This window comes from Sander lucioperca, chromosome 4 (assembly GCF_008315115.2).
Source record: "Sander lucioperca isolate FBNREF2018 chromosome 4, SLUC_FBN_1.2, whole genome shotgun sequence".
Classification (NCBI taxonomy): domain Eukaryota; kingdom Metazoa; phylum Chordata; class Actinopteri; order Perciformes; family Percidae; genus Sander; species Sander lucioperca.
The window spans coordinates 30921896-30948068 of record NC_050176.1 but is presented as its reverse complement, the minus strand read 5'-3'; the positions used below and the strand labels follow the sequence as shown (position 1 = coordinate 30948068).

The 26173-nt window shown below is 39.0% G+C and overlaps 3 protein-coding genes across 5 annotated transcripts in view; 1 reads left to right on the top strand and 2 right to left on the bottom strand.

Annotated features, from left to right (window-relative positions):
- The window catches only part of rnf24 (ring finger protein 24), a 32816-nt gene extending 20850 nt beyond the window's left edge, over positions 1-11966 (top strand). For 2 of the 3 annotated variants that reach the window (XM_036000052.1, XM_031276796.2), the window contains exons 4-6: positions 336-377; positions 6864-6943; positions 10766-11966. In XM_036000052.1, coding sequence (XP_035855945.1) covers positions 336-377; positions 6864-6943; positions 10766-10907 — 264 coding nt within the window. In that variant the 3' untranslated portion in view covers positions 10908-11966. Of the gene's footprint in view, positions 1-335; positions 378-6863; positions 6944-10765 lie in introns of those variants that run through there. The other variant, XM_036000051.1, reaches the window with a different exon arrangement.
- A 5268-nt stretch (positions 11967-17234) lies between these two features.
- Positions 17235-19402, bottom strand: LOC116034376 (antifreeze protein Maxi-like). The gene is made up of 3 exons (XM_031277059.2): positions 19261-19402; positions 19019-19073; positions 17235-17812 (listed from the first exon to the last, which is right to left on the bottom strand). The coding sequence occupies exons 2-3, from the start codon at positions 19053-19055 to the stop codon at positions 17388-17390; spliced, it is 462 nt and encodes a 153-aa protein (XP_031132919.1). The 5' UTR covers positions 19056-19073; positions 19261-19402; the 3' UTR covers positions 17235-17387.
- Positions 19403-23108: 3706 nt separating this feature from the next.
- Positions 23109-25821, bottom strand: ccdc86 (coiled-coil domain containing 86). The gene is made up of 4 exons (XM_031277038.2): positions 25198-25821; positions 23918-24047; positions 23759-23833; positions 23109-23510 (listed from the first exon to the last, which is right to left on the bottom strand). The coding sequence occupies exons 1-4, from the start codon at positions 25698-25700 to the stop codon at positions 23358-23360; spliced, it is 861 nt and encodes a 286-aa protein (XP_031132898.1). The 5' UTR covers positions 25701-25821; the 3' UTR covers positions 23109-23357.
- Between the last annotated feature and the right edge of the window lie 352 nt (positions 25822-26173).

Here is a 26173-nt window from a genome sequence, read left to right as displayed (position 1 = left end):
CGCACGCACACTGGAAAAGTATATGCTATGGTAACCATTAACTCTGTAATTTGCCTCCTCACTACCTGCCAGCTAAAAATATTCATTTGTCCATCTTCTTTTTGGGTTATGTAAGACTACCAACCTCATATACAATAGAAACCCACACAAACCCCCACACACATTTGTGCACATGCATTTACTGTAAAACAGAAACTATATTATAGTACATCATACAGTATCTCTATGTCACTATTCAGCATGACTGCTTGTTTTTTCATTACACACTCATTTGACGTTGTATTTCCAGAGGAACCGATTCCTAATCTTTCCTTGTCTTTTATCATGCCTCTTAGGTCATTCAGAAGGAAAAAGTCAAAGAGCTAAATTTGCATGAGGTAAGCACTTCGTTTGATGATTGATGACATTTTAACACCAAAAAAATTGCTCTCTTTAACAACTTGGCCTATCTAGTATACAGAACATTCTAATGTGTGTAATGTGACCTGACAAGTACACACTGTACTGTTATATCAGCTAATTTGGACTAACCAGGCGTGTGCTACTTAATTTTAACAATGCTTTAGACACAATGTTGTTCATTTACGATTATCCTTTCTATCCTTCGATCCTCTTGGTTGTGCAGTTATGATGGTTGTGCCATGATGCACTGTGCTCTCCATTGAATTAAAATAAAGGGCTAAGGCCTGGGACTTAGGGGCAATTCATGCTGTCATTATGAACATAAACATCCTCCGCTTCGAGATGGACATTAAATGGTTCCAAATGGTACAAACTCCTGTTATGTAATGTGCATTAGGAGCAGACATATGCCATGTCTAAACATATCAGGACACTGATTTTTTGGCTATCTGCACAGCTGTACTCTTGGCTTTATATTTCTGTTCATCTGCTTTTGAGAGTTTTCTGGGTTTAGTCTAGTTAGTTATTTAACATTCAGTGCATCCGTCTTGACACACTGTAAAAAAAAAAATGGAATCTTTTGGTTAAGTCCTGAGTGTTTCCCCTACATTTACGTACTATTACGTAATGTTGTATGTCAGCTCAGGTTGGTTGGAAAATTGCAAGCAGCAGTCAGTGTGTAAAGCAGCACCAGTGGCTTTGCAGTGGAAAAAAAAATGGTATCCCCAGCCAGGAACACTATCCCTTTAACACTGTAGTACAAATGAAATGTTAACAATAGCATCTTCATGTGGGCTTTGACACGTGGCTAAACACAGTTTCTTGTCATCAGTGTTGGAGTTTCCAACTGTCCATCAGGCCTCAGGCTTGTATTGTTTATGTTGTTCGAAACTGAGAGAAAGCATTAGGAGGTGTCATGTGAGTGAAGACTGACAAAATAACCAAGCTGTTTTTGTTTAAGGACAATATAATACACACACGCACACACACACGCACACTAGCCTGGGTGAATGACCTAGTTTTAAAGGCTCCCACGCCAATGGATCACGCTGAAGACACTGTTATACACTGAGTTGCACAAATTCAACCCAGCATTTTGATGGAATATCTAGAATAGGAGTGCTAATATGGGATCAGTTTATTGGCCAAGTCATGTTCAAGTTTGTTTGATGTGTAACCTGATCAGTTATCCTTTTTGTATGACATTGACCCCTTTCTCCATTTAACTGTCCCATGTGTTGAGTGTAAAGAATACCCTAATGTAAAGGTTACATGTCATTCCGTATGGTGTTAAAGTAACACTGCTGTATGCCTCTGGTCTTGTAAAGAAAATCATAATGCAACACCAACTAACACCTATTTTTTTTATTATTATTATTATTATTATTATTTTTACAATTGCAGTTACACACCTATCTACCTACTGTACATGTGAGCTAACAGCCGGCATATGCAATGAGTGCTCAAATGACCTACCCTAGCCCTCTAATAACCAAGTAAAACCTATTGGTTGTAGGATGACAGTAGTTCTCAACTGATTGTGATGTTCTGTGGGTGATATTGTGGCTTGCCTTTCATTCATTTCACTCTCACAATCTGTGTGTAATTAGTGTCTGTTTAACTAAGGCAGGAAATCATTATGTGATCGGCTTCTCGGACTAACTTCTATTGTAGATAAAAAAGCTCAAAAAGAATCAAAATGTGGTTATGTTGAAATAGAAATTCTCAGCAAAGAAGTGATTACATCCAAAAACAAACAACTAAGACTAGACTGTGTGATGACACTACACATTAAATAATAACATGTAAAAATGTCAGTATCTATTATGATTACACTTTCTATTATCTATTTGTAGAAAGGTTTGTATAGCTAATGCAGCAGAAATCGTTTTACAAAATACTAAAGGAAAAAAAGGTTCAGCACAGGAGGCTCAAACTTAAAAGTCTTATGACATGCTTTTTTTTGGATGCTTTTATATAGGCCTTAGCGGTCCCCTAATACTGTATCTGAAGTCTCTTTCCTGATATTCAGCCTTGGGGCAGAATTCCAGCCACTAGAGCCAGTCCCACAATGAGCTTTACTTAAGATGTGCCATTTCTGTGTCTGTAGCTTTAAATGCTATTGAGGAGGAGTGAGGGGGGGCACTGTGGAGGGTGGGGGTGGGGGTGTGGCCTTGACCAACTGCCACTTTGCTTGTTTGCAAGCCATGATGTCTCTCTCTTTCTCATGGGAAAGGGGAGGTGATTGCGCAGTGGATATGACACATGCCTTTGGTGTGGGAGACCCGGGTTCGAATCCCCCTGCGATAGTTGCTCTAGAGGAGTGTGACCTCTGACGTATATAGCAATTGTAAGTCGCTTTGGATAAAAGCGTCAGCTAAATGACATGTAATGCAAAAAAAAATGGAGGTAACCTTGCTCCTTATGACCTCATAAGGGGCAGATTCCAGATTGGCCCATCTGAGCTTTCATTTTCTCAAAGGCAGAGCAGGATACCCAGGGCTCGGTTTACACCTTTTTCCATTTCTAGCCACTGGGGAACTCATATTAATGTTAAAAAACCTCATAAAGTGAAATTTTCATGCCGTGGGACCTTTAAGGTGGGCTGGCTTTAAGGTGGACCAGCTATTCTCATTTTAGTGACAAGTCAAGTTTGGCTTCAGTGATCTCTCCCTTGCCAACCCAGGGAAAGCCCTGATAAGTCATAAAACCTAAACAGGATATTTTATTTTATGATCCCTAGTTATTGATTTGCTCTTGCTTCATGTTATAAAAGTAGCCACAAACTAGTTAGTTACTTGTGTTTTTCATTGTGGCCCTGTTACCATATGAGAGGAAACGGTAAAAATGAGCGGTAAATCTATGATTTATGAACTTTTTCAAATGTTTTGCAAATAAAGAAAGCCATTACTTTTTCAAATTCCCAGTGTTTACGCATGTTTTTCAGTAGGTACAAAATATGATTATCATAGAAACATTGTTTTATACATATCATATCCATTTTGGTAAAATCAGTTAGCAATGTTTATATTGATTATTGGTATCGGCCAATATGTTCATATCCGTGCATCCCTATAATTAACCACACTTACTATATATTCTCCCATTAGTTCTGCAAACGTCATTTTAACGGTGAACAGGTGAAGTGAAGATAACATTGTGGGTAACATTTGCCTAGTGGTAGTCTCGCATTGCCAGAGCTATCTCCACAGCGCTGACGGATTCTGTGTTTTTAGCTGAGCTAGACCCATAGACGGCTCAACCAGAGAATATACGGTTACAGCAGATTGGTGATGTTGTTTTGCCCTTGTTGTTCTCCGTGAAGTTTACTGAAAGTGATGTATTGTAGCGCTTAATGTGGAGTGATCACTCTGCCAGTCCCCTATTAAAAAAAAATAGCCTTTTAAATGCTACATTGCTCGTAAGGTAATAACGGTAGTAACGGTAGGTTGAACAAGCTTTAAGGGCGTTTTCACACCTATAGTTCGTTTGCTTTAGTTCGAATCAGTTGATGAGTTTGTAAACTTGAAATGATTTCCCCTTGGTTCGATTTCGTTTCACACCTGGAAAAATCCAAGCGTACCAAAATGTGTCCAAATCATGCAAGAATGTTCACTCCGCTTATTGGTCAGATGTGTCTGGGGCGGGAGCAAGAAAGTAAATACAGGAAGAAGGTCCTGTGTTCTGGACTAGTGCATATTTCATGCATCTCCATGGTCAAACCAGCTGATTTCATTTAAATAACCAGACATTATTTCGCGAGTGACGTTACTACGTCTGCTCTGGTCACCGAGACTTCGCTCTGCTCTGCCGGTGTATCCAACTTTAGTGGCAGCTGGTTTGACCACGGAGTGAGTGACGGATGGCGAGCTTGACTGCTGTGTGTTTCTGTGCTAAGCACACCTGACTACAGGAGACATTAGCTCAGATTGCGGAGTATATATAGTTGGTGTGGTTCAAGGTCGGATCACATTCTCGCCACAAACAAACCGCTCCAGAGTTCAATTGATAGAGTACCGAGACCACCTCGTCAAGCAGGTCTCAGTACGCTTATTTGATCCGCGTTTTGGTGCGCACCCAAGTGTGATTGCCGCGTTCTCACCTGCAGGGCAAACAAACTCTAGTTTGAAAGCGCCGTAAAAAGTCATATAAGACATACCGATGTATGGTGCAGTGGTCTCAGCACCCCTCCATCCCATCTGCCAGTCAGGATTGTATCCCGTTGTTTTTTATTTCTGTCCATATGGGCTAGAGGAAATTATTTCACATTTTATACCTTATCTTAAAGTAGTCGTATCGGACATTATAAAGTTCATTGCTGTTTTCATTTTGATAATGTTTACAGTGCTTTGGGTATTAGATTAAATTGAAGGCCTCTTAATATTTGTGCCAAAATATTGGTATCTCTATGTTGTATGTTGACAATAGTGCCTACTTTAGATATTTATTTTCAGAGTGATGCTTTGTGAAGAGTTTATTATGTGTTTTTATTGTGTACAAATCCAGTTAGATGTCCAGTACGCCATTTATCCTTACTAGTATCTTTTCTGTCATTAATGAGGGGTTTTGGTCAATAGTTTGTCCATGTGTCAACATCACAAAACTAATGTGATTTCACAAAGAGTATAGAAGCGGATCGAGAGAGAGAGAGACGCCCCTTTCTCTCTTTTTTAAAAACTCAGACCAAACTCAGATTAAACGGTAAAACTAGGCAGGGCTGATCAAATATAAGATTCGGTCACTGTATTGTATTGCCTATTTCTCGCCAAAATATTTTCAGAAACATATTTTAGTGCACTGTTTGGCTGAAATACAATTGAAACAGGAAGTGAGTGCCATACTGTTTTACTGTATTGCAAAAATGGAGGCTGAACAAACTCAGATGAAACGGTAGAACAAGGCAGCGCTGTTAACTGTATTGCCTATTTCTGGCCTAAAATGTTTTCAGAAACATAATTCAGCTTATACAAGATTTTATATTATTATACAAGATCATTTGTTAGCAGCTGGCCTCCATTCTGTGTCAATGCGGAGCAGCTCGTCATGCTCGCATTACGTTACGGAGCGTTTATTGGTCCGGTGTGGCACAGTGGATTCTATAGTTATAGAGTGAGACACCATAGACAAGGCACTGAAAGGAACAAAAACGTTGTTCTATTCACAAATCAAGAGAGCAAAGCAGACATCTTAACAGAGGATCTCTGTGTCCAAAAAGCATCAGAAGAGAAAGCTAAGAGCCACCATGCTGTTCCTTTCATCCTTCCTTATCCATCCACCTCTATAAAGTAGAGCTGGGAAAAAGAGAATCTGTGTGGCTAAAGGAGTAACAGTTGCAGGGTTAGACAGCCAAATGTGCCAAAGTAAAACCCTCTTTTATGGAAATGTTACCCACTGGTTGGATGACGTTTTGTGATGGGAATGCTGTGCTGTGTTTTTGCAGGCGTTTGCCTATTTTCTCACAATTTGAAATGTCCATTTCACTAAGATTTGTTTGTTGTCCTTGTCATTACAACTCTAATGTTGGTCTAGAGAGGGTGTAGTCAGCCCTGTGCTACCTACATTATATATGGTGTTGCCACTCACCTATTTTATAAATTGCCAAAATGAGTTTCCCTGACAGGGTGTCTGGGCTTACCTGTAAGAACAGGGTGACAGGCTCTGACATATGGCAACAGCGTGGAGGATAACCTCTGTTCCTTTGCTTTAAAGAGACAGTTGATGTGGGTCTGCCTTCTGATTAGGATGCCTCCTCAACAGCCATTATATATCCCAGCTACCTCTAAATGTGTGTGTGTGTGTGTGTGTGTGTGTGTGTGTGTGTGTGTGTGTGTGTGTGTGTGTGTGTGTGTCTGTGTGTGTGTGTGTGTGTGTGTGTGTGTGTGTGTCTGTGTGTCTGTGATCAGGATTGCCTCAGTCACCTTTACAAGGACACCAGTCACGGATAAAGGTCTACTGTTATCACTGCTATTTACCTGTTCTATCCTACAAAATCAAACAGCACTGGGATCATACAATCATAGAGTCGGGTAGAATGCCATGAGCTAGATAGCCATTAAAAAATTTAAAGATTAGCTTCATATATGCACCGATTGTCCTGTCCGCTGTGTTGTGGGTCCACTTTTATGGCCGTGTCTGTCTTTCAAATTAGTCTTTCTTCTTTCTAAGTCTCTTACCCTGGAAACATTGCCGCTAAAGTAAGCCTCTCTCTCAGAGTTGTATAACAGAACACAGTTGGTCAGTTGCTGCACTGTTGTTTGTGTCAATTTTTTGCAGATGTTGGCCACGGTTGTCGTTTTCCATGAGTGCTTGACCTTGGTTGTTTGGATAGTTTGTTTCCAATCTGCCAACACAAAGTTCAGATTTAAGACTGAAAGAACCAAACACCAGAGAACAACCAACAAATTCAAAATTGTTGCATGCCCTCCTCAGAAAATATCTGTAACGCCCCCTCTCCCTTTCAGATTTGTGCGGTGTGCTTGGAGGAGTTCAAACAGAAAGATGAGCTGGGGATTTGTCCGTGCAAACATGCTTTTCATAGGAAGTAAGTATAAGGTTTTGTTGACATTCATGGACACATACACAAAGTGCACACACACACACACACACACACACAGAGTCAAGGACACATCGATCAGTACAGATTTCCTTAACAAAGGATAGATTTTAATGCATCTTTACCTACTCTTAGGCATTTTAACCGTGACACAGTGAACAGTTGTAAAATAAAAAAAATGTGTTTGCATGGACAGAGAGCATGTTGATAACAAAAAGTTAATAATTAAATATTTTTGTACATAAAAGTAATGCCAGTTGTGTGAAGTGCGGAGCTACACAGGACATGATATATTGCATGATCCAACTTTACCCCACACACCTCCCCACGCGCCCTGACCATTTCAACTGAGTTGTTTACATCGGCACGACACCTCCCTTGCCTAGTGTCGCCCCATTGCTGCAAGAGTTGTCACCACTCACTGAATCCACTGTATAAACACTCCTTTTAGTGTGTGTGTGCAAATAAAGCCATGCTGTTATACAAATAAAACACACATTCCAAGCAGACCATTAACAAAAACATTCAGTGGTGAAGAGCATGCTATCTTCTCATCATTGATTAATCTTCCCATTATTTTTGCAACTACTTGATCAATAGTTTACTCTAAAAATGTCAGAAAAAATTGAAACATACCAATTAAAATTCGCCAGAGGCCAAGGCAATCTTTAAATAGCTTTTTTTCTGGTTAACAGTCCAAAAACCAGATATTTACTGTAATTAACAATAATATAAAACAGAAAATTTACACATTGGTAAAGCTGGAACAAAAAAATGTTTTGCACTTCACATTCATTTAATAAGTTAATTGACTGCTTGTTTCAGCTCCACATTTAAGTTACTCCTAGATAAACCGTTAGGTGAAACTGTAAAATGGAGTACCAGAATAGAGAATAATGTAATAAAACTGCACAGCGCCTGCCTCTGTCTGATTGACAGCACTAGCACCACAGCTAGAGAGCAAAACAATCAAAATGTTTGGCCTTATGCAATTAATGAGAGTCACACTTGTTCATAAGAAAACGTGTGAGTTGAACATATTTAACTAAAGTATGTACATGGCTACTACATACTGTCTCCTCCTCACCCCATGATTTAGTACTCTTTTGGGGGAGGAGAGTGAAAGCAGCCCTGAGCCACTGAGGACTACAGGGTAAATGGCTCCAACTGCCAGCGCAGAGGAGCTTACATACCACTGACCATCCTCACAAAATCTAATCTTTTTTATGACACACTCTTGTGTTATTGAATAGTGGCTGTAAACGTTTGTAGTTTGCTTCTTCACAGTGAATGGAGGCTGTGGTTAGCTTATATTCTTGACATGTACAATGGATTCTTGTAATAACACGTTTTCATGGTGAATAAAAGTCTAAACAGCCAAAGAAAATCAAACCACTCCTACAATGTAAAACCCTTCTCTGCTAGCCATCTGTTTTATTAGGCAACATCAATATTGGGAAGTTTAAAAAAATCTGCTATTCAATATTAATATATGTTCATTATTTTTTAAATAAACAGACACTTCTGAAAGGTTCTCTTCAATTTGTTTAAAAAAAGAGTGTGCTGGACATCTTACATTTGAAAGATTAATTTGTCAGTGCCCTCTGGTGGACAAACTATGTAATGGCTGTACCGTTTTCTAAATTATTGCAAACATGCATTTGCCATTTCTTTACTGTAATTTCTTTTTACTTATTTACCGGCATGTGTGCCAATACAATATGTTTATGATAAGCTAAATTCATCCTGAATAACCGATCATACTATTATACATAATATTATGGCAAAATATAACCCTTAAAGGAGAATTCCGGTCGATTTCAACGTAGTTCTGTTGTTTGTAAATTTGGAGTGCTGTCAGTAGTGCGAAAAACAAAAACAATCGGTGTTGCCCACATCGTGTTATCCTCCTGCTAGCGTTAGCACCCAGGAGGCTGAAACCGGGCAAGTTTTAAATGTGCTTTTAGCCTCTTAACATGTTCAAAATGTCATTACAAGTGCCTACCCATGTGAAGTGATTCCTTCCCAGTGAACACAGTGAATCTGACTGCAGTAGATGTGAAAGAAATGTATAAAATGTGTGCTAATTCAGCTCTGTTTAGTTCAGGTGTTGAGACCATAGACTGTATATTAGTGGACAAAGCATCCGGTTCGGCAAAGTGCTGCAAATGCAAGTTTAAAGTGCCTTAAACCTGCATTCTGTCTGAATTCCAGTAGGGGGCAACACGTGCAGTTGCAAAAGGAGGTTGGTTTCTGTAGAAGTCTATGAGAAAGTGACCCACTTCTCACTTGATTTATTACCTCAGTAAACATTTTCATAATGAGTTTATGGTCTCAATCGCTAGTTTCAAGTCTTCTGCAACACCGAATGATGTTCATTTTTTGAATTATATTCTCGTTGATTTTAAAATCGGTATGATGTGATTGCCAGTGAAAGTGTGTAACGTAATGAAGAGTGTAAGGGCTCCTCCCTCACTCCTCCCTCTCGTCTAAAATCGTCACATCCGCAACCAGGATGGCTGCGCCCGTAACGGCAAACTCGACGACTCATAGCAGATCTCCACAAACCAATGGGTGACGTCACACATGCTCTGTCCACAAATTTTACAGTCAATGTTTGAGACGGCAAGACGAGTGCTTCGGGACCGTCTCCAAAGTACAACACCGAAAAGAGATACAAAAATATTTTAAAAAATAGACATATGCTTATTTTTTAAGCCGGAGCTGGGAATGACATCGTACCCGAGTTGAATGCGTTCCATTTAAAAGTCGGATTTTCATTGTTTTCATTAGCTCTAGCCCGGTTAGCTATTGTTAGCAATACCAGTTGATAACAACGCATTACGCCGTTTTTTGTGCATGCAAACAGCGTAACAACATGTCCACAGATAGAAGTTGAACATGCCTGTGTGAACGACTGATTTAGTGACACAAATAAGACAGAAGTGCTTATAACTTTATGTTACTGCAGCTTTCACAACTGTTAATACAAGGGGCAGCCATGTTGGATTTTGAACTCGGGCTACTGCGAGGTTGTCCGAGTTCCGAGCTCAGAAATCTGAGGTCAGGGGGCGTGTTTTCGACTTTGACCTCGGAAAATCCGAGTTCCGAGGTAAATAGAACGCGGCATAAGTGCTGTAGTACAACTAGCAGGAGACAAGTTATAATTGAGGTAAGTTTGGAGACACTACCTTATTTAATCATTAAATTAATAAATATGTTTGTATCTCTTTTCGGTGTTGTACTTTGTAGACGGTCCCTAAGCACTCGTCTTGCCGTCTCAACACCGGAACTAAACAGAGCTGAATTTTATGCATTTCTTTCACATCTACTGCAGTCAGATTCACTGTGTTCACTTGGAAGGAATCACTTCACATGGGTAGGCACTTGTAATGACATTTTGAACATGTTAAGAGGCTTAAAGCACGTTTAAAACTTGCCTGGTTTCAGCCTCCTGGGTGCTAACGCTAGCATGAGGATAACACGGTGTAGGCAACACCGATTGTTTTCGTTTTTCGCGCTACTGACAGCACTCCAAATTTACAAACCACAGAGCTACATGTTGAAATCGACCGGAATTCTCCTTTAAGCAGAAGCCTGCCAGGCTCATAAACAGATGCAAGTGTCGACACGTTAATTGTGTCAAAACAATTGTTAATTGTGGCTTAATATATGGGCTAGAAAAGTGACTTTGAATAACCTTTGTGTGTCAAGTGAACCCAAGCTAACCCAAATTTACATTTACTGTACCCATTCAGCTCCATCTTCCTGGCCCTAACCATATGCTAAGTGGTTTTACTTTGTTTCCAGGTGCCTCATTAAGTGGTTGGAGGTGAGGAAAGTCTGCCCGCTGTGCAACATGCCCGTCTTGCAGCTCGCCCAGCAGGCCGGCAGCACGGACCCCCCCGTGCCAATACAGCAGCCTCTACCCGGCATCGAGAACCTGGTGTAGAAGAATCAACCCCTCTCTTTTTAGTACACTAAAGACACACAAACACACATCCCGTCACTCATACTCTCACCCGTACAGCTACACCTTTGGTATGAGTCTGTGGATAAACTGGAGTTCATGCGCAGATACTGTGTGAGAAACTGTGTGTCTGCAGCCATCGTCACCTCTCGTATTCTTGCATTGGTTCACGAAAAGGTTTCCTGATATCAGTTCTAACTGATAATCAACTGTTTTCATGTTGTTTTTTTCATGGACAATGAAGAAGAGTTGATTTAGTTTCCTTCTTGGCCATTATGTGGTAGATAATTTTTTCTCAACCAATGTACTTTTCTGGGGACACCAGCTAAAGACCAGGAGGGGGGGGGGAGAAACAAAAAAGCCAAGAACTACAATACATTAAAATATACATTTTCTTTATTTTTTTAACAAGCACTTTACGAGAAGGCAAACTTTAATTGCTTGTGATCCTAGTAGCAAGGTTATGTTTTATATTTTATCATTAACTATTATTTCTATGTACTTTTCCAGCCACATGGGTTTTCATTTTTATTTAGTAAACTCTGATTTTAAAACAAAAAATAAATAAATCTTAAAGGGACAACAAAACCTATGTCGGTAGAGAGATGCCAGGAAATTTGGACAATGCTTCTAGTTTTAATTAAACGCACTCAAGAAATGAAGCTCAAAGCAACCCTGAGACTTTATGTCTGACTAAATGTGAAGGGTTTGAATGTGTTTTTCACACCAACCAAGCCTATAGAATTTGTTCCCTCATCGCCTGTTTTTTTCATTCATTACAATGTGACTGTTGTTATTATCCTCTTTTCATTCTTCTGTCTATACAGGAAGGTGATACAGTGAACAAATTATATTTTCATTAAACAAATTTCCTGGGTAACATCCTCCATACACGAGCACAGACTATATGCTGTCACCCGATGCATTACTCAGAAAAAACTATTCAGAACCTATCTAACAGATCATTTCAAAGTAACTGATTCAACTACTGTGATTACCTAAACCAGTATTAGTGTAAAACCTGGTGCTTTATCTTTAAAACCTTTGTTGTTCCAGTTTTATTTTGCTCTGCTGCTGCATCATTTTATTGTATTGAAGCTGAGCTGTGTGGATGTTACAGTGGCTTGCTTCACATTAAGGAGACACAAAAAAAATGTCCAACAGTCCTGTTGATGTATCTTAATCTAGCATTACATATCCTGCTAGAAAACCATCGATAATTCAATTTAGGAAGAAACCAGGATGAAGCAGACTTTTGCCTTCTTCACTGTTATGCTCCTAACTAAAAAATGTGCTGCATACACAGTTGCAGTTATTTTTGCTTTTGGCCCAATAGAGTGTTTGTATTTTTTTATTTTTATTTATTATACTTTCTTGGTACAGCTGCATTAGGTGAATGAGTTAGCAGAATCATCAGAATGACTGTCCTCAGCAGATCATCAGCACATCTTTTGGTCAAGATACCCACTACTTTGTAAAACACATGCACACAGGGAGGGGCCTGGGCTGCCAGAGAGTCAGTGGTCAGCAAGTTGTAATGAAGCAGCATTTTCATTCATGCACACACATACATGCATAAAGGGCAGTTCTGCTTTTTGCCTGCAGTATTCTGGTGCTTTCGCCTCTCTCCCTCTTTCTGTACGGTACAGAGGGCTGTTTGTTTTGTGCCACACATACAGTAACTCTGAGCCTGGCCAGCTTTTGTGGTTATGTTTTTTGTCCTCATCCCTTGTTGGCTGCATCTGGTAAATGGGTTGTGGGTAATTGTGCTGATCTAAATGGGTGGCTTAACAAAAAAAAGCTGTGTGTCAGAGTGATGGACCTAAGATAAATTGGAGATTTTCCCGAGAGTAGTCCCACTGTAAAAAAAACAACACAACAAATACATTAGACATTTAGATTTAATTTTACAATGTGTTCTGGTGCTGTAAAAGGTTTGTTTACATGTTTAATGTTTACAAATATTACTGATGGAAAAAATAACTAAACAGGCTTATATTTTCAATTCTGATTGGTTTAGAAAAAACAATTTTCATCTTACTTAAATATCTTTGCGTATATACTTAAAATTAAACATTGATTGTGCCTTTAACAACACAAAATTCCCAATTAGACTTTATTCTCTAACACCAAACACTGTCAAGTGAGTTGCACAGGGTCCCAACACATGGATGGTTTTACAAAGTGACAATGCGTTTCACCTTCTATGGCAGATTACTCTGTGGTTTGAATGTTTCATCTCTGCTGAATGTCTGCCCACACCCCACAGTGATGACCTTTTTGGTTGAGTCAGAGCGTGCAGCAAGGTGAGAATGTCAGCAGAGCTCAGTCAGGATTTCTCTATCCTGTATGTAGCGTATTAGTGGGTTGTTCCATGCCCTTATCCAGGTCCAATCCTCTGACATTAATGCAGCACTATGCCACCACTGATGAGAAACTGTTTTAGAGCAACTTCAATGAAATATATTATCCACATTAGCCTTATTAGAACAAAAAAACTGCCACAATTTCAAAATAAAAGACCAGGGCTGTTTTTTGTTTTTTTTAAAGATTATTTTTTGGGCATTTTTAGGCCTTTATTGACAGGACAGCTGAAGAAATGAAAGAGAGAGGGATAATGACATGCAGCAAAGGGCCACAGGTCAGAGTCGAACCCAGGCCCGCTGCGTCTATATATGGACACCCGCTCTACCAACTGAGCTATCCAGGTGCCCAGACCAGGGTTGTTTTTAATTGGCCTTATCCCAACCCTTTTCACTCTACAGTAAATTAACAATTAACTTTGTGATCAGAAAATAATTTTTATTGCCTGTTAATGAAGAGGTTGTGGCTTTATGTTGAGGAAAATCAGCAATGTAAGCTTCAGTATGGTGTGTGATGTACAGTGTTTGGTACCTTTTTGCTTCTAAGTCTTTGGTTAAACTTATATCTCACTGCACATTTTACAATATGAGAACCAACATTCTCCTTCATACCATTATTCCCAAAATGTCTATATAAACTATACTGTACATGGGCAAGTATGTCTGCCACTATCCCTAAAAGACAACATATTTTGTAGCTCAGTGCTAATAACAAGTCTTAAAGCTTTGTCTTGGAATGTAAGGTTCACAAGAGAAAGACAAGAATAGGAGGAGATGTAATTTGAAAGCATGCCTTTTTGCATAGTCCAGTTGCCACTGATATCACCATTATTAAATGTATGTAGACCATAGTATCAGTAGTAGTGTATTTATACATAGGGTGCACAACAAAAGGCCCCTTCATATAAACTAAATGGCAGCTGAACACTTCCTGCCATTTGGCCATCGTAAGTGTTTGATTGTAAACACTTTTAGCCTTTCCACCTGAACTTCCCCGTTTCCTCCCTGTGTGCCGTCCTAATCCCACTGTAAACAAAGTGCCAACCCAAAATGAACTGTTATAAATCAAAGTCCCAGCCAATAAGAAAGGATGTTGTAAATGTAAACGAGATAGGGGAGAGTCTCTGTCACATTATGGCCAAAAAAGAATGGAAACTGAGCCAGCCATAGTAATAAATGGCTTCCCGCCACTGAAATAACTATTGATGTCCGTGCTGCTTCTGAGTGAACTGTAATTATAAATAGACAAGATGAAATATGACAGTCAGGAACACACGCTTCACATTAAAAGTATACTGATACTCAGAGTAGAAAGCAAATGAATGATGGCATCAGAGAAACATTTATACGATTGTCCCTTTAGGGCACAATATTTGATGGCAGACAGTGTTCTGGAAGAATATGACAATACTGTGTTATTAAAAAAAAAAAAAAAAAAAATGTGGTACCCACATCCTCTGTAGAGGAGGGGTTTCATTATATTTACATGGTTGGTTTTAGCGACCAGACCATTAATGATTATTAATCTCTATCACTGCCTCCCTGAAGTGAAGTTTCCTCTTGTTCTTATTGTGTGTTATTTATTCCTCTGGAGCTCTCGTAGTGCCCTTCCAACACTTTCCCCTACCCTCACACCCCTTTTTGTTAACACTGATTATGTTTGTGGACTCTCACAGACATTGTTTGTAAAACTAAGAATTCTGCAGCAGAATATTTTTGGAGACAATTGCTGTACAGTATTTGTAAGCTCTATTTTTGTATATTGCTATTTTAAAAGAAAATAATATGCTTTTTTTTCCTTTTCTTGTTTTTGCTAATTTCATGTTTATTCATTTGAAGAAAATGTTGCATGTGACTGACTTGAACTGTAAATAAAATTTCCAAGTTTTGGAAAGATTTGAGTGTTTTCCTTGCATACACAGTCAAAATGTCTTTCATTAAAAAAAAAAAAAATTCAGGGGGGGGGCGCTTTTCCATCTTTCATTTTTGACAGGACAGCTAGGTAAGAAAGGTGGGGAAGACATGCAGGAAATTGTCACAGGTCAGATTTGAACCCTGGACCTCTGCGTCGAGGAATAAACCTCTCAGTGTATGTGCGCCTGCTCTACCACTGAGCCAACACGGCCACTGTTAAAAACAATTCTACCCTGAATATGATCCAGTTATCTAATACTTCAGGTATACATTTGATGCAAAATTGTTGTTATATTTCTAACTCATACAAGTTACACAAATGATTTGTTGTACCGATTCATTTATGGCCATATCACAAATGTGCTCAGAAGTTATCTTTGACTTTATTTAAAACTGTTGACCAGAGACATCCTTAAAGATTGTGCCATACCGCCACCCTGTGGTTAAACGGCGTTAGTCCAAATTATCTGCATTAGCCTACTGGTGTAGGCCTCCATGAAGACCTTATTCACATTTTCCTAATGGTTTCACCACATTTGATAACGACATATATATATATATATATATATATATATATATATATATATATATATATATATATATATATATATATAATATGTCATGATATCGATAACGACACGTGTAATGCTTTATAATGCTGAGGCATTTTATATATATATATATATATCAAATTGTATCAAATTCAAATCAGCAGAACCAGAGATCATCTTTTCTTATTCCAAAAAAACCTGGCCTCTACTATACCCACAATGCAGCTCGACCGCCGATAGTTGGGTCAGGTGTGCTAGTAGCGGGCGGCTAATGTAGCCTGGAGCTGCTAGTCTCAAGCATAGATAAGGAGCGGGCCACAGAGGTCTGGTCATAGATATACATAATAAAGGCTTTTATTATGTATATCTATGGGTCTGGTAAGCTCACTTCTTTCTAACGTCACACCCCCAGAGATTTTCCATTTTTCAAACGTGCCTTTTTAATTTCTGTTGACGGTTCATACAAGTCACACATGGATTATTGACACCGCCCACCCATTACATATAGCCTACTGTACCTGTGCAGGTAGTTTCACACCATGATTCCTGTATCTGAGTTTCTCAGTGACCCTGAAATTTAGCTAACATGTCAGTTCTAACCCACCTATACTCTATGTTTAATTTTTTTTTATTTTGCACTCATTGTTTACGTTGTGTCTTATGTTTAGCTATATCCTGTGGTTGTTTCACTGACCTACCAATCGAATCGTCCTTTGGGGACCTATATAAAGTGATTAATCAAGAGCCATTCATCTTCTCTGAGGGATTCATTGGCATTCACTTTGGTTTAAATTACCACAAACTAATTGACACACAGCAAACATTAACCCATTTCAGCACAGGAGTACTGATTTGTTTCTGGGACTCTAGTCAGAATATAATTGAGCTGCAATTAAGGGGCCCACATTAGATTTTTGACTCAAGGCCCTTAGTGGGTTTATCTGACCATGTTAGCCAGGACTTGTCCTTGATCATTACACACTTCACCCCATTTGTAATGTAGACAAGCATTTGCTTTGTGTGTGTTAAAGGAAACATTATTTTCATTCTTTCTGTTCTTTTAATGTGGGTGAGCCCTGTTTTTTGAAACGGTGTCACTTTGGCAAATAGTCTCAGTCTCAACAATTCATTGTGATGGATGGTGACACACCCAGGGTACATTCTGAGGTAATTAATTATAGAAGCCTTTTCTCACTGCCTGATTGTCAAAACAGACATTAGAAGAAACGTATAATGTGGAAAATTTGATTTTGCAATTACTGAGCGAGGATGAAAGTATGCAGATGATAACTTTTGTGCAGACAGACTTTGTATATACTTTTTTTCAAAAGTCGGTATATCAACTAATTTTACCATGTTTTTTAAGGGACAAAAGTGACTGTGAACTGTGCAAGAGAAGCTTTGAAAAATCACAGTTGAATATTTTTTAATGACTTTAAAAGTGATGACAATAAAAAGACACAAACCGAGATGTTCCGAGTTCTACTAAACATTTATTATTAACATTTTAACACACTGAATCATCTAGATTTTCTAAACCTATCAACACGAGCGCTTCATAACATGGCCATTAGGTTATATATTAACATAAATGACTGTATTCTGTAAAAATAGATAAAGGCAACACAACCAAGTTACAGTGCAAATGGGAACTTGTAGAGAATGACACTGAAGTGACACACAACCAGACTGCTCATGTACGTGATCCCAGCATGTGCAGCAGCAGTGTTAGTGGCAGTGGTGTTTGTCGTTATCGCTGCTGTCTTCGTTGCTACGGCAGTTGTAGCTGCGGCGGTCGTGGCTACTGCGGTCGTGGCTGCGGCGGTGGTGGCTGCGGCCGTCGTGGCTGCGGCCGTCGTGGCTGCGGCGGTGGTGGCTGCGGCCGTCGTGGCTGCGGCCGTCGTGGCTGCGGCGGTGGTGGCTGCGGCCGTTGTGGCTGCGGTGGTGGCTGCGGCCGTCGTGGCTATTGCAGTCGTAGCTGCGGCTGTGGTGGCTACGGCGGTCGTAGCTGCTGCAGTTGTGGCTTCTGCAGTTGATGAAATCTGAGCATTTGCTGATGCTATTAATCAATAAATAATACATTAATATAATAGAAGACTGTGTCCCTTTTCCAAAAATTGTAATGCACTGTAATGGGCTGCACAATTAATCGCAATTTTATCAACCATTCTGAATTAAAGGGTAACAACCATTTGTTTCCACCTGGACTCTATTTCCCTGTTTTTGCGTGTAAGTGGTTGATAGGAACAACAATCTTTGAAACTGGTCCAGTATTAAGCGTGAACGCTGTAACCGGCAGCCACAGACCAAGCTGCAATGAAACCTTATGGGGCAAATGTGCATCGTCAATTTGGTCCACTCAAAGTGCTTTATTTTGCCGCTGATATGCTCCGATTAATATTCTAAGTGTCTGACAACATTATGGAAAGGATCCCTACAGAGAGAGGACTTTTTAAAACCTCTTTGAGACTTTTCTGTTTAAACTAAACCCACCAGACTTCATTTAAAGAAACAATACTTTTAGTGTGTATAGGGCCAACATATTTTCACATGTATGTATATTTTGTTTCTGTCGACTTTGAATGAAGTGTATTTTCCTAAAAATTACTGTTTATTTACATGGTGTCTGGTGGCTTAAGGGAACGCAATTTCGCGGATGTTTTTATGTTTAAAAAAAAAGAATCTTACTCTAACAGAAAGGTCGGCCTCCTTAGAAATCCTTTCCATAATGTTTTCAGACACTTAGAATATTAATCTGAGCCTGTCAGTGGCAAAACAAGCACTTTTATAAAGGTAAATACAAGCTGCACAATTGCCCTATTAACTTTAATTGTAGCTTGTTTCGGCGCTGCCGACTGCAGCGATCTTGCTTAATACTGGACCAATGTCAAAGATTGTTGTTCCTATCAGTCACTTAGACACAAAAACATAGGAAAATAGGGTCCAGGTTTGAAAAAAAAACAGTAGTTACCCCTTAAGTATTGTGGTGCTGCAGAGCCACCCCGACATACAAATCATATCCTACAGACTAAAGAAAAATTCTTTGTCTGGTACAGATCCTCGCAAAAATCACACAATAATAATTTTTATTTTAATATTTTTCAATGAAAATTAAAATAATGATACAAAAATCATTCCCTCCAATATCGTAAATCATATCACAATTGCAATATCAGTCAAAATAATTGCAATTAGATATTTTGTGCATATCGTAACAACAATACAGCCCTACACTTTAACAACAATAAAAACATGATTGACTTACCGATGAGCAGGAGCTGTATCAGAACTAGCAGAAGCATTTTTAATCTCTGTTACATCTAAAAGAAAAAAAGAAAAATTATATTTTCTCACGTGATCAAACAGAACAGTTCCTTCCACTTACCATGCAGTTATTAAGACTAAGTCTATCAGACATTTCTAAAAAAAAGAAGATCATACTAAAAAATAAATCTGAATAATGCAATAAAACCAGTACACTAAAAGACAGAAAATTACTGTACTTACAAAACGTATCTGGGTTTGACTTGTGTAGCTGCCCTTAGCTGTGATGTGAATACTGCTTTCTCTCAGCTCGCACTTTGATTAGTTCACCTTCAGATGTGCACCTCTCACTTAAGCTCTGAGTTTGTCACTGCCTTTATACAATGAATGACCTACATGAAAAATGATGTGAAAGACACCCAGCTTCGAAGGATGATCATTCCTTCCACATCAGTCACCTCAGTGAAACAAATTGCTTCGTTTATCCGTGCGTTTTGAAGGATGGCAGATTATTCTACTGCAACTGAAAGAATTTACAAAGCAAACGGGTTGGTGACGAACTGAAGGAGTTGTCTCTCAATGTGACACAAAGACCGTAGTGAGTTTGTCGCTGCCTTTATACAATGAATGACCTACATGAAAAATGATGTGAAAGACCCAGCTTTCAAAGTGTTCGAAGGATGATCATTCCTTCCACATCTGTCACCTCAGTGAAACAAATTGCTTTGTTTATCCGTGCGTTTTGAAGGATGGCAGATTATTCTACTGCAACTGAAAGAATTTACGAAGCAAACAGGTTGGTGACGAACTGAAGGAGTTGTCTCTCAATGTGACACAAAGACCGTAGTGTCTACTTTAATGTTGAATATCAGTTAAAGTCTCTGGAACGAGAATAAATGTGAGGGAAAAAGCAGGGTCTCTGTGTGCAACCTGCTCTTCAAATTTACTCTGTTATTCTGGGTGAACACCGTTTTGGATTGAAACCAGAGTCTTGTGATGCATTCATTTAAGTAGATGCTGTGTTACAAAAGTTATGTGTCACTCAAACTTATGTGTCAACAGTGTTTCCTTTAGGATTTTTTTTTTTTTTTTACAAAACAATTATTTCAGTTGTGAAAATAATTCCAAACCTATTTATCCTATTTACTTAGAACATTATGTTATTTATTTAGAATATTTTACACTCTAAAGAAATTAAACAAACATAACATAAAAATAAAACCCCTCCCTCTCTCCTCCCAAACCCATCCCTGCAACCTGTTAAATTGAATAATTATTCATTTCTTACTCACTGTAACTTTTATTCTTGTATTTGTATATTATTCTTTTTTAGTTTTATTTTCATCATGAATGTTTTTAACTGCTCTTTAATGTTTTATGTAAAGCACTTTGAATTGCCTTGTTGCTGAAAGTTGCTGTAGAAATAAAGTTGCCTTGCCTTACAACCTCAGCTTGTCAGTCAGTCACCAGGGCATAGAAACCACTGTTGTGCCTGCTTGTCTCAGAGGAAGTGTAACGTCAACAGCACCGCGACCACTTTCGCATCTCCATTAACATCATATCGCAGCAAACGCTGTCTGTATGAAGTTTTGAAAAACTGTAACCACACTTGAAACCACTTTGTCGGCATTGCCGTGACTCACTGTGACTTCAACAAAACTGCAGAGCTGACGTAGTTTGCTCGAGTTTGCTCGAGTTTACTCCGTCCGCACCTCTGCACGTGTGTGTGTGTGTGTGTGTGTGTGTGTGTGTGTGTGTGTGTGTGTCGGAGCTCCGCTCTCTGTCAATATGCAGAGAGGTCAGATAAGCAGGGTTAGGTCAGATTACTTTGAAATGTAATCCATTACTGACTACAAATTACATGGTCATTTTTGTAATCAGTAACGTAATCAGTTGGATTACCCAAAACATGTAATGTAATCTGATTACTTTAGGATTACTCTTATATCATTTCAATAAATATGCACCTTAAATAAAAGACACCGCCACAGAATTGATCAGTGAATTATCATTTTATTTTTCTCTTCATTATTTTATTACATCTAAGAAATCTTTTTGCTCTCATTAAAGCATTCCGGTGTGATCTAACTAAAAAAAAAAAAAAAAAGTTGCATTGTTTGCATGATAAGATGCAATCAGGTAATCCTCAACAATGTAACTGTAATATGATTACACATTTTTTTATTGTAATCTGGGCTGATTATAGTTACTTGATTTTTGTAATCTGATTTCGTAATCCAGATTACATGTAATCCGTTACTACCCAACCCTGCAGATAAACTTGCGCTTACGTGCTCTCAGGTACCGAAATGTGGTACCGTTTGTACCTTTAAAGCATTAGCACTTTCAGAGTGACTTTCGCTGAACACCGGTGGCAATTACAGGATAATGGAATATTGAATTTATTTCTAAGGTACTGTGCGTTTGAGATAAAACCATTGGAATCTTATGTGACATGCTGAAATTCTTAGAAACGAATTCAGTTGTTTTGTGATTGTAAATTGTTGTATATGTTTGTTCTGCTATCTTGGCCAGGTCTCTCTTGAAAAAGAGATTTTATATCTCAGTGAGACTAACCTGGAATTTTTTATATGAGTTAGATTGTGTTACTTAGTCTTTATGGTCTCACTTTAATCTCATAGTCGTAGTTTACTTTGAAATCCAACTGAGGAGTACAGAGCCTAAACATCAAGATTGAGTTACTGCGGAGTGTCTGCAATTCTGTGAACCGTCATCTGGTCCCATGACAGCAGCCTCTTGCTTAACATTTCGGGAAAAAAACAAAACAGTGTATCTGACATTAGAGACAGTGTCCACACCCAAACCTCCCACACACTTATATCAGCTTAAGCCATATAATGACACAAACTGACCATTGCCACCAAGTAATTGTTCAATAATCAAACATTTTTTTTAGTTAAAATGTCTGAAAATATACATAAACATGAGTCCAACATATTAGCAAAGTTAAGTAGGCCTATTAGTGTTAGTTTTTTTTATTTTATTTTTTATTTACATAACATTGATGACAGGTTACTGGTCTGTAGGTAAGGTAGCCATCGACAGATACAGTTAAGCTTAAGGATTCACATGTTTAACATTAAAACATGATGTATAAATATATGAATGTCAATAATTATTTTACTAGCTTAGTATTGTATACATGTACCATAAAAAGGTATGTGTAAGGGCTCTACTTGTTATTGTAGGCCCAGTTTAATTTGCAATTAATTTTATACAATATGGGGTCCCTGCTCCGTCTCTTTCAGCTAAGGGGTCCTTGGCCTAAAAAAACGTTGAAGACGTGTATATGTATCTGATAATCTAAACCAGGGTTAGATTATCAGATACATAGTTTTGTCTATGAAGTATCTAAAAAATAAGTCTTCATTTACTATTATTTCCCAAAGCCCAGGTCTACACCTTCAAATTGCTTGTTTTGTTAGACGTACAGTCAAAAACTCAGATATTCACTATCATATAAAATAAAAAAGGACCAAAACCTCACATTTGAGAAGCTGGTGCCAATGAGTATTTCACTCTCATATTTGGATGAATGACTGAAATGATCAACGGAAAAGCAATTAATACATTTTCAAAAATAATTGCTGATTAATTTTCCTTTCAGTTGACTAAAAATTCTTATTTCTCAGCACCCATTTCATCATATTTGGGTCCTATTTTTGATGACCATCTTAAATTTGATGCGAACACTGAGGCTGTTGTGACAACGGCAACCGAGAATTTGCCTTTGACCACTAAATTCCTTTTCTGCCAGGACCGTCATCCTGTCGTTTTGATCAATCTTTTGAGTTCTGCGTTTTACGGGTTACATTCCATGCCATTTATGAAAAGGAATTTAGATGTCACAATACTCAGAGCACCTCAACTTAAAAGGAAAAGTACATATTCTACTTATTGTTGTGCTAATGATGCATATTTAAAATTGAGCATACCTTCATTGTACGTTTTTTTTTAACCTGTGTGCAGCTTTCCCGGTCATCAATTAGTGTGACAATTTGATGAACAGTAAGAATTTAAATTTTATTTAATATAAAATCCTGCAAGTGAAACAAAGTCGGTCATATGTTATGTTTTACAGGCTTTTATGAGAATTTAACAGAAACAGGCAAAGCAAAATAGGATACTTATAACGCCAAAAACAAAACAGAAAAGGTTGAATCTTAACAGTTTATTGATGATCACTTTAGCGCTCATTGTTGTCTTTTAATGTGGAAATACGTCCTCCCATAGAAACGCGTTTGTTGTATTTCAGACATCCAAATATAAGACATGTAGGCAAAGTACTGAACAGGTGCATTTTTATTATCTCACAGTCTTTAGGTCAAATCTTGGTCAACCTTGTGACTTTTTTGCCCTTTGGCTTTTACTTGATGCTTCTGTGACTTCTGCAGCAGAGCCAGAGTGTCTCTCTTCTCAATCTTCCTGAGTTGTTTCTTCTTCATCCTCTTGATCTTTGCTGTGTTCTTGATCTGTGATACAAAAGAGACGGGAGAATATGAACAAAAGGTCAAATCACTGATGGAAAGATTGTGTGTGCTTGCGTTGCTAATTAACAACTTTTCACTTGATAAGCTCTTTTTATTGCACAAATGAAATTCTGAAGCAGTTTAGAATTTTCTTCTCCATAACTTTAATGCGACTCAAATGTGTCACAAAACATATGTAACCTACTAGATGCCTATAGACCTTTTTGTGTAGACAATAACAGTTGACATACCACTTGCACAATCTCTGATTTGCGTTCGTTCTCTGCGCGACGTTTCAAGTTGTCTTCTCTCCTTTTCCTCTTTTCCTATAAAGCACGGAAAAATAGCATCAATGAAAAAAGGTGCAAATACTTAAACATTACAGGGGTTAAATCCTCACACAGCTGTACCTCTTTCTCTCTGGCTTTGTCCTCTTTAAGCTTCAAAGTATACTGTTTCACCAGCTCCTTCTCCCGCTTGGCCTCCATCTTCTTTTCCCAAGAAGAGCACAGCGGTTTATCTCTCACCATTGCAGAGAACCTAAAAGACAAAAATCACATAAAGCAGGTTTTTAGATAATACAAGACAAATTGTAACAGTGTCTCATTCATAAAGCATCCCATGAAAGTAGGGATGCACCGATCCAACTCTTTCAATCCCAAAACATCACTGCAATTATTTCCATGTAAGGAACATGAGGCTAGGGACTGCGGTGGCAGTAAAGACTGACAAATGTAATTGATACAGAAACACTGAATTTCATAATTATTATATAGGGGTGGGGGAAAAAATCTATACAGCATAATATTAGGGGCAGTGGTGGCCTAGGGGGTTAAGGACCGGGAGGTCGCCGGTTCAATCCCCCGACCGGCAGAATAAAATCTGGGTGGGGAAAGTGACCACTAGTGAGGTGCCCTTGAGCAAGGCCCTTAACCCCAACCGCTCCAGTGGAGCTGCTCAGTGGCCAGCAGATCAGACTGTGAAACTGTGTGAATGTGACAGGTCGTTGTTGCAAATGTGAAATTGTTCTCAATCGATATATATTGCGGTTAATTTCCATGGCAATACTGCATCGATACACAGACGCCAAGTATCGATCGATTATTATACGTGTTGGTCAGTTTGTCTGCTTGGCAATCCCATTTTGCAGCAATAAAATTGAAGTGAGATGAACAAACACAAATGTTAAATACTGGTGGACTTTTGATACAAAAAAGTGTTTGCTCTGCTCAGTATAAACATTTTAAAATAATTTTTCATTCAGTGAAATAAACCAAGCTTCATGTGTTACATCTTTTGCTGTAACACTAACTGCCAAACAATCACGTTACCTAAATGGTGACACAATTATGATTGAAATAGATTTTAAGAAGCCAACTTTCAATACGGATGACTGATTTGACATGCGCTGATAAGGACACAATGCGGTCAGTAGTATTCAAAGTACTGAGGTTTGATACTCAATCCTAATTTAAATATCAGCATCATTTAACGTTACAGATTCATGACTGTTATCATGCTGCAGCTTTCCATAATGAATGTCACATTCTCTGTCCGCGATCTTCCTAACGACATTTCTCTTAAATGTAGGGAAGGACAAATGGTATAAAATAAAAACAAGTAAGTTACTTAATTACAGTACTTGAGTAACGTCAAATGTACTTAGTTACTTCACTATACTGTCACACACCTCTGCTTGTTGCGGTCCTTCCACGCTCTCCCAGATTTGGGTTTTCCCAGCGGAATGACCGGAGTTAATGGTTTCCCACTTGAACCCGAACGATGCTTCTTCTTTGGGACGGCCTCGGAACTCGAGGGTGCAGTTTCTACCGGTGTAGGCCCGTTACCGTTAACGTCCACTCTGTCTGTATCTGCTGCAGCCTCCGTGTGCAGCTTCGCTGGCTCGGACACGTTACACGGCTCCGGTTCGGCAGGCAGACTCTCGAGTTTTTGCCCTGAATTCTCCGTGTTTTTCTCTTCTACAGCCGGCAGCTCCTGGAGGACAGACCTCCTGGTCCGCCTGCTGGGAGTCCTCGCCGGGGGTTGTGAGTCCAACAGTGCGGCAGGAGTGCGCACTTTGCGGCCGCTGCGGGTCCGTCTGGTCTCTGGCGGTGGTTCCTGGACATCCTCCTCCTCGAGTACCACTTCAGTAACGGTACTTTCTTCTGACATGGCTGCCTGCCTCTTCGACATGTTTCCTAATTAAGACTACACCACATTACTCTGATAAACTTCTGTACCCACGTGTGATCACCGCCAGCGTTAATGTGTACGTTGCTTTACTTCCGCTTCTATGACGGATGGTAAACAACGTGGGAGTGCGTTACCGCCGCCTCTTGGTCCGGAGTGCGAACTGCAAACTCGATGCTGCACAAACTTCCCACCACCGCCTTTCTTTATTGAACCATCAAGATCACGCAAACAATCATAACGCCGAAGTCAACTCCAAGCCAAATAAGGCACAATAGCAGCAGAAGACCCATAAAACACAAGATGGAGAAAACGGATACAATTAAATTAAATAAAACCAAGGTTAGCAGAGGTGATGTAAAAAATATTCTAGTAACTTGTACATATTTTGTGTTCTTACATTTAAGAGACTTAGAGTATAATACAAGTTGGATTCAAGCAGCCACTGGGTGCCAGTGCAGAATGTGGAGGAGCAG

Bases quoted from the DNA above. Each gene is read 5' to 3' on its own strand.
- LOC116034376 (XM_031277059.2), bottom strand. From the start codon at position 19,055: ATGCTTCTGCTAGTTCTGATACAGCTCCTGCTCATCG. The intron at 17,813-19,018 runs GTAAGTCAATCA...ATTGATTAATAG, and splicing joins GATACAGCTCCTGCTCATCG to CATCAGCAAATGCTCAGATT.
- ccdc86 (XM_031277038.2), bottom strand. From the start codon at position 25,700: ATGTCGAAGAGGCAGGCAGCCATGTCAGAAGAAAGTACCGTTACTGAA. The intron at 24,048-25,197 runs GTGTGTGACAGT...TTTGTCTTTTAG, and splicing joins AAGGACCGCAACAAGCAGAG to GTTCTCTGCAATGGTGAGAG. The intron at 23,834-23,917 runs GTACAGCTGTGT...CGTGCTTTATAG, and splicing joins ACAAAGCCAGAGAGAAAGAG to GAAAAGAGGAAAAGGAGAGA.